The sequence below is a fragment of the Centruroides sculpturatus genome, unplaced genomic scaffold (genome assembly GCF_000671375.1).
Source record: "Centruroides sculpturatus isolate CEXI.00-Female unplaced genomic scaffold, Cexi_2.0 scaffold3627, whole genome shotgun sequence".
NCBI lineage: Eukaryota > Metazoa > Arthropoda > Arachnida > Scorpiones > Buthidae > Centruroides > Centruroides sculpturatus.
Window position 1 is genome coordinate 1 of NW_019387711.1, and position 8,907 is coordinate 8,907.

Genomic DNA, 8,907 nt, shown 5'->3' on the forward strand with positions numbered 1-8,907 from the left:
TATTCTAGAAAATTTATATATAAAAATTCAGTAAGAGTATGTTCATTTGACGCGAACATATGTGATGAAATAAGTACAAATAACAGACAGAAAATTATGTGATTTAACTTATGTGATTTATCACGTTATTTTTTAAGCTCGCGATATCAGCACAGCATCGCTTTCTCTCTTAATTCTTTTATAAAAGAGACGCATACGATAGTCAATAGCAAAACATGTAAAATAATTCTGGGCCCACTCACGTGAAAAAGTTATAAACAGAAAACATTACAACTACATACCGACTCTGCACCTCTCGATCTGCCATTTCTTCGGCTCGTTTCTGCACTGACCTCTCGAGTATGACGTCGAAAAACGGAGGCAACACGCGCTTAGAAGTAAAAATGAATCATCACGGTAATTGGCTGCAGATGCCACATGACTTTGACGTCACCGCTTCTCCGCAAAAGCACTTAATGTTTTAATTGAATTACTTGTATATTCTGTATATCCGACATTAAAAACTGACTTTATACGTGTATTTATTGTGATCTCACATACACGTATCTAAGAAATTAGCATATAACTAAGTTGACCATCACGTGCTTACGAGTAACAGCATGACGTTGAAGTCACTTCACAATCAATTAAAGCTTTAATAACTTACATTGTGGACAATGTGGAGAGTGGTTTGGTCTGGGAGTGTTAGTTTATTATTAACGTGGTTGTTGTTTCGAGTTCCGTTGGAGTAAATGTTGGTTTCTTCGTGCACTATAATTTTTAAATTTGATATATTGTCAGATATAAAAACCGAAAGTCGTAGGAAATGAATAAACAGCAAAGTTTCTATCAAATTTTAAACTTTTACAATATTTATATTAATGAAGAGTTTCTTTGCTAAGGCGTTTCATGTGAGAATTCAAACTGTATTTGTAAGCGATCTTTTGTAAACAATAATCGCAGTTATATGGTTTCTCTCCCATATAAATTCGAAGACGCCTTGCTAGATTGATCTTTTGTGTATATATCCGTTTGCAATGATTATAGGTAAAATATTTCTTTTCGCAATAACTGCGAAAAATCTGGTTTTACCGCATAACTGGCAACAGAACGGCTTTTCTCCGGTGTGAATCCTCCTATGAATTTCAAAGTAAAGTCTTTCAACTGTATTCTTTGCCACAATTTACAGAGAAAAACTTTTTCTTTTTTGGATTCGATTCAGAAAACATACGAAATACAAAATACTAAACTTGAATGTTAACATACAAAGTACACTCACTGCCAAAAGTTAAGCATAGAGCAGAAAATGTTCATGTCTGGAAAGCAATCTGCATTTGAGAGGCTGCAATTCACTGCAGAGGTAGGTGGAAGTATGCAAATATGTTATGTTACTATCAATCATGGTTATGTGTCGTGAAATAGGCAAAACAGGCAGTCGTATAAAAAGCCAGCTTTCTGAAGTGTGAGAAGAGTTGCATGTAAGTGCCGAGAAAAAGTGTGGAGAACTGTTGCACAATTAGTGTGCATGACTGACATGTTTCTATGACTTCCAGAAGACAAATGACAGACAGTAATTGCTGGCTATGTGTGGGATGCCTTGACATTTCACAGTTATGGAAACAATTCCAAACAAGTCAAACAGTTGTCCGAAGACGTGTGGCTGATCACCCAAGAGTTACTACCCCTGCTGAAGATCGCTATATTGCTGTTGTAGCCAAGCGGAATCGAAGAGCAACCTCAACACATGTGACATCAATGGTTGCAGCAGCCATTGGTAAAACGATATCTGTTTCCACTGTGTGCCAAAGGCTACAGATGAACGGACTGTAAACTCAGGTACTACGAGTCTGTGTTCCACTATCCGTCCAATCCAGAGGCACACGATTAAAGTGGTGTCGGCAACATATGAATTGGACTGTGTCTGATTGGGGCAACGTTATGTTCACGGATGAGTCATGATTTTCCCTGGAGCCAGATGACAAATGTGTAAAAGTATGGAGAGAAAAAGGCACATGCAATTGATTACAGAACATTATCAAGCAACACGCATTCTGAACCATTATGATGTGGGAAGGCATTTCATTGGGATATCGCACCGACCTGCACATCTATCGAGGAGGTTCTGTGACGGCTGTCTAGTATCCGGATGAAATCCTCGAACCCATTGTGAAATTGTATGCTACAGCAGTTGGTTTCGCTTTTGTTTTAATGGATGATAACATACGACCCCATAGAGCTGCCCTCGTCGACGACTATCTCAAGAGTGAGGAAATTGTGCGTATGGATTGGCCGGTGTGTTCGCCAGACCTCAATCCCAAATAGAATCTTTGGGATGCTCTCGGCCGTGCTGTGTGTGCATGTTTTCCATCCCCTGCCACTCTCACAGAGTTGAAAACTGCTCTACAGGAGGAATGACACTTATTTGATTTTGGAGTGGTTGATCACCTCATGGAAAGCATGGTTACATGCTGTAAACTTTGTGTAAGGATAAGGGTGACCATTTACCCTATTAATGTCGGTTTTGTTTGTTTGTTTTGGATTTAAACATCATTTTGTTAATAATTCCAATATGATTTAACATTATACTTTATGAAAATTCAATATTGTTTTCATTTTTCTATGAAATTCTTTGTGTTTTTTCATGCATAAACATATTTGCTACTGTCCTGCCGCATTTCCTGTCAATCACAGCTGTATTTGTTGATTTATTCGCAGTTTATCGCTCAGTGTTTAACTTTTGGCAGTGAGTGTAATTCGTTTATGTGAATTACTGTAAAGAAATGCAGAAAAAGTAACTTCTGCATAGCTTGGAAGTAATCACTTCACAATATCAAATCCATTTTTTTTTTCAGATGTAAATCTTCAAGAGAAATGTTGGCTTCTTCCAAGATACATCTTAAAGAAAAAATGTAGAAATTAGACATTCAAAAAAAATAATTAACTGTAGCAATAATTTTCAATTAAATGATATATTTTAAAAACTTTACAATTGTTAACACGAAGAAGTTTAAATGTACAAACGATATTTGGCAATACTTAAGACCAGTATTGAAAAATCTGAAAAATAAATGAGATGCAGTTATTAATACTTCCATTACTGGTCCAAAACTATGTGAAGTTATCCTCAGAGTATTCTCGATTAGTTAACACGAATGGCATGTTTTCTTTTTAATACAAAGCAAATCCTACGATACAGCCAAAACATAAATCAGAACCTTTCAGTTATGTTTGACGACGGGGTATGGAAAACAAGGAAACTTTATTTTACTCCCTACTTTATATTTAGTAAATATTCACTAAATTTAATAAATTTATTTATATATTCACTACATTAGCCAATAAAATAAAAAAAAACATATCTTACGTAATTGCAATGATAAACGAATATTTACTTTGAAACATTCCACGTGAAACTGTTCTAAGAAATACGAAATTGAAATAGTTAATTAGTGGAAACTTAGCACGAAATATTACTGATTCTTAACTAAGAAAATCGCTTATAGCTACATTTCTTAGTGTTTTAATAATATACTTTAATATAATTTTAATTTTAATAATTGATGTCAAATTTGCAGAATCTTTTAAATTCAAATATCCTCAAACAGTACGTTTTTACCAGTAATTTAAAAGGAATAATTACTGATTTAAATTTCATACGTTTTCATTTTTTATAAATTCGATTACATAAAAGACATATCTCTTGACGGGTTAATCCCGTGTTATCAATGATGTAGAATTATCAATGATTAATTACGCGACAGATAAGAGATAAAATAAATATAAGTATAACTTTTCACAAAGATAAAACCTTTGCTTTAGTCATTTTCTTTCGTAATTTTAGTGACTTTTATGAACTGTGGAGGTGTGTGAACGACGGAAGAAAATTAGTAAAGCAAAGGCTTTAACTTTGTTAAAAGTTGTACTTATATTTACTTTATCTGTTGTTAGTCACATAATTTATATGTACAGTGAAATTGGTTTATGGTAAATTGGGACGTGCTTTTTTTAATCACAATATTCTGCTAATAGCATTAAACAGAACATAAAACTTTTCGTTATCGAAGTCAATTTATTACAAACAATTGCAGTACAAATGTGTACAATTTTATATATCACACAGTGTAAACTTAATTTAACGTTATACATTCAAATATTTTACATTTTTTGCAAGAAAACTCATTAAGTCGACAGATCACAAAATTAAAGTAAAAGAATAGCAAGAAAAATGTTTAGCTCGGAAGAAACTCTTCAAGTAATATTCTGCAAGACAGGACAGGTATTTTCTAAGAATCCTTTTATGATATCTTGATCGGTAGGCTGTCGGCAAGACAGAAAGTTCGGCAAGACAGTTCTAACTCCAATAGTTCTGACATTATCCTGGATATTAAACGAGGTATTCAAAAGCGAGGAGGTATCCAAAAGAGCACAGGTTATACGTAATACAGGAAAAAATAATTCGATGGTCCGATCGAAGAACTGGTGACGACTCCCCCACTGTGCTGTCTTGTTCTATATTTTGAACTGTTGAAATCGAGATGTTAGGTCGAGAGGTGATGAGAAAGCATCGTTGTCAGTCCTGAGAACTTAACAGATGTTTTTCTCCCAGGTGCGGAAGTTGACAGTTATGTATCAAGTTTATAGTGACGATGTGACATTAGGAGATAATGATATCAACATACTGAAAGTGTGGATTCGGATCCTCACACCATATAATATCAATGGAATTAGTCAGATGAGTTAGAGAAGAGAACGACATTCAAGTCATTTAGTAGGGTCTGTGACAAACTTATGAAGCTCTCCACAAGGTTCAAATCTCTAAAGCTAGAATTTAAAGTGGAAAATCAAACCGGAGATGATAGCTATCTCTTGTACAGAAGGTCAAAACCAGAAAGTGAAGGATTTCTCACAACAACGAAAGTGAAAACTAACAGTGCATATACTGAAATATAAGTGAACAACAAATGGACAGTTCCTTGCTCACATCTTCATTTAAACTTGATCTAATAGTCGCTCTGTATTATTACTGCAACATTACTAAATAGCACTCACCTGCCTGGGGTCGAAAGTGTTATACCATAAAAACTATGTAAGTAATTAATTTCTCACATCTAACAATTCGGGTAGTTTCATTTCTAAATGGTACTTTCTTAAATCTAATAGTTTCTTATTATTAAACTCGCTTTTTCTAAAAACATAATTCTCACATAGTTTTAGGCACACTGATAATGTTGTAAAAATAAGTCATGAGCAGGGCCATCACAACCTATTCAATGCGGATCAAATATTAATTAATGTACTCCGAAGACTTCCTAAAAACATCTTTACATTTCCAGGTTATACTGTGAAAAGTATTGTTTTTCCGTTTCTAATATTAAAGTCAAATTACTACATATAAGGACTCGGATATTTTTCTTTTTAAATAATATTTTCGTAAATTAACAATTTATTATGTTTTAAACTTTATTTTATAATCCTGGGTACGCTGAGTAAGCTAGTAAATTTATAAATTTGAATTTTTAGGATGTAGATGCAGATACACTTGACGCTCCTCCTGAAGTTATTGTGGTAAGTATAATATTATAAATATTAATATGAGTAGATCGCGGAGGTAACTATTTCGGGGCATTCAGGATAAAATCTGGCAGGCGAAGAACTACAAAAATTTTTCGTCGGCTATTTTCATAAAAATATGTCGGGCCCTATTATTTTCCACCAGTCGCATCTAAAGATGGGTCTGCCTGAATGGCACTCGATGATTCTTAAGATAGACATTTAAAGAAAATTTCCTTTACAGAAGTTCTAACAATTGAATTTATTACAATCAGATATTTGTACTTATTGCTAATTTATACATTATTGTTGCAGGATATTGTTGAAGGAGATAAAGGAAAAAAAAAAAACGAAAATAACGAAATAATAATTAAGGAAAAATTATTCTTTTACATTTTAATATTGAAATTACTACAGAAAATTTGAACAACTTTAAAAATTATGCATTTTTTAATACGAGTATTAAACAATAAAAATTAATGCAAAAACTGTTGATTGTGAAATCGCTGTCTTCTATACCAATATACAAAATGGTGGAGAAGTTAATTAACAAAGAAAAATTAACGTGTAGGGTCCCGTTTTTGAATATCCGCTTGCTCTATAATTGATACGAAAAAAGAGGTTTACATATTCGCTCCTCCGAAAAGGAGTGTTAAAAATAAAGCAGCTCTTTACCTCCCTCAGAAAACTATAAATATGTATGATTTAAACAACAAAACAATTGAAAACATTTTACAAATCAGTTCATTTATATTAAATTTATATTGCGCGCTTTATACAAAATATTGAATTTTGGGCGTTTCTTAGTTGGGACACCAACGTTATCATGCTCTGTGCAATTGAATATTTTTGAAACAAGTAATTTACAGCTATTCTAATATGTATATTGAAATTTTATTCAAGAATTTAATATTAAATAACAGAAAATTAATTTGTTCATTTTTCAGAAAATTAAATTGGAGATAATTCGGTAATCTCAGGTAACATGAATTTTAAATCAGAAAAAAAAAATATTAATTTAAATATAAAAATTTCTCTTGGAACAATTCAATATAACTTCAAAAATGTATGATTTATAAATTGAAAATTTCATTATCTGTATCTAAAATTTATATAAAAATATATAAGAGAATTTCTTATTTCCACTGTTTATATTTTGTTTAATCAAATGTGGATATCGAATAGCTCTTACATTTAGATAAAAATTCTTCTCAAGTTTTCATATTTCTATCGTCATTAACATGAAGAAATAAAAGATTAATGCTGTAAGATTGTAATCATATTTTTTTTCTCAAAAATCTACTGCGATAAAAAATGAAATCACCCACGTAATTATAATTCAAATGCTGACAATTATAAACTTTTTTAATGATATATTTGTAAATACTAAATTTTGAATTATAAACAAGTCGACTAATGACAATTTACATTTCAGAAAAAAAATACATTAATGAGCACTTTAAATTTCAATTTTGTTTTTTGTAAATCCAATAAATTCATTATCCCGTTCACGTACACACGCGCATTTTGCGGAAATTTTACAGCAATACACTAAGAAATAATCATATTCGAATTTAACTTTACATTATATTCTACTTTAGATTTCGCTTTCTTTCATAGAAACTTTTAACTTCAAAAACATAAATCAACAAAAAAGTAAATATTATTCATAATTGTTCTGTCACAAATTAGAAATTTGTCTTCAAATTTCCTGGCATCTGTTCCTTTGTCGCTCACAAAGTAACTCAGTTCAGGTGAAAACTCGATATCGGGTTGACCATTTTCAGCTGGGAAAAAGAAAGCAAGGAAACGAATTGACCAATATTTTTCTAGATAATACTTCGTTTGCAGATCTGCTACTCCCTGTGGATTACAAACGGTCTCGAACGAAAACTGCCAGTTATCCAAATTGTTAACATACGCGTATACGTACATTGAAAAACTTTCGCCAAGCTTCACCGGAAATCGAAGGGCCGTGACATAACAATCTTCCCTCACAACTACTTCGCTGCTAAAATATAGGTAACCTTCCATCTTTCTGTTTGCGACCATAAAAGGAACTCCACGATTTATGTACGAGAACAAGTTACAATAATTTATTCTGCTTCTGGTTTTTCTTTCTCGACTGAAGTAACTGGGATAATAGGAATAATTACCATACTTAAAAGCATGCCAGATATGAATCTTTTCTATCTCGTGTAACAAGTTCACTGTATAAACATAATATCGCAATTCCTCTTCATTCATGGCAAGAAATCTGACTTTTCCAATAAATGGCTTCATAACACATCTTATTGCATTCCTTTTCGATTCCTCATTCATCGAAAGGAAGCAGTATGCACCCAATTTTCTTTTAACTTCATGTTTGCTCCACTGATACACGGCTTGGAGTAAACGCAATTCACTGACAGATTCATATATCGCTCGAGATAGCAGTCTATCAATTGTTGCAATTTTACAGCACATAAAGTCGTCTGTTGTAAATAGTCTTCCTCCGTATTGGTTGAAAGCTACCCAGCAATAATAAATTATAATTAAATCATCAATTTCACGTGCAAAATCGTGGATTGAACAGACGTTATCCAGTTTTATTTGACGAATGATAAATAATCTGCATTTCTTTCTTAAATCGTCTAACTCGTATCTTAAAGTCAGATGATACAGATGGAAAGCGTGTGTAATAAATGTCAATCCGGGATCGTCCGTCTGTACATAACTGTTTAAAAAATATAAATTATAATTCATGACAATGTATTGCAATTAAATAAAAGATAAGTATCGTGAAAAACTTACATAACGAATTGTCTGATGGTTTCGATTGAATAAGGCATATACAGTACTTTCGAATTTTCAAAATATGTGATGTAATGTTTCAATTGCCTGTTCAAAACTTTATTTAACTGAGCTTCTGATATAATAACTTCTTCGTTTTTTTCGTTTCGGATTCGTATTTCACTCCAAAAAATCCTGTAAAAACAAAAAGGTATTTATTATTACTTTCAAACAAACATGTCTGTTGTACGTAAGTTGTGGTATTTCCGACAATGGTGTATGAACAATAAATGCATGACTAGAATTTTAAAAACGCTGCATTTTTTAAAAGAAAAGACATCTCTATTCTATGAACACAGAAGTATTTCGGAATATGCCCTTCAGTAGACTGAGGAGTTTAGTAGCCCGATATACAATCCTGTTAATAGAATAAAGATATCTATTCATATTTTAAAGGAGACACTTCGTATGATAGAGCAAAGATATTATTTGATTATCAATAGATGTTAATACTAATATCAAAGTGACCTTTTCTTAATGTAAAGATTTTTGTGTATGTGTATGGTTTTTGACGGAGTATCGACGGTCCTTTTTGTTAAATAAATG

General features: G+C 32.3%; 1 protein-coding gene across 1 annotated transcript; it reads right to left on the reverse strand.

Moving 5' to 3' along the window:
• Positions 1-6,966: 6,966 nt before the first annotated feature.
• On the reverse strand, positions 6,967-8,458 carry LOC111616598. Its single transcript, XM_023357992.1, has 2 exons — positions 8,323-8,458; positions 6,967-8,245 (listed from the first exon to the last, which is right to left on the reverse strand). The coding sequence occupies exons 1-2, from the start codon at positions 8,358-8,360 to the stop codon at positions 7,162-7,164; spliced, it is 1,122 nt and encodes a 373-aa protein (XP_023213760.1). The 5' UTR covers positions 8,361-8,458; the 3' UTR covers positions 6,967-7,161.
• Positions 8,459-8,907: the final 449 nt, after the last annotated feature.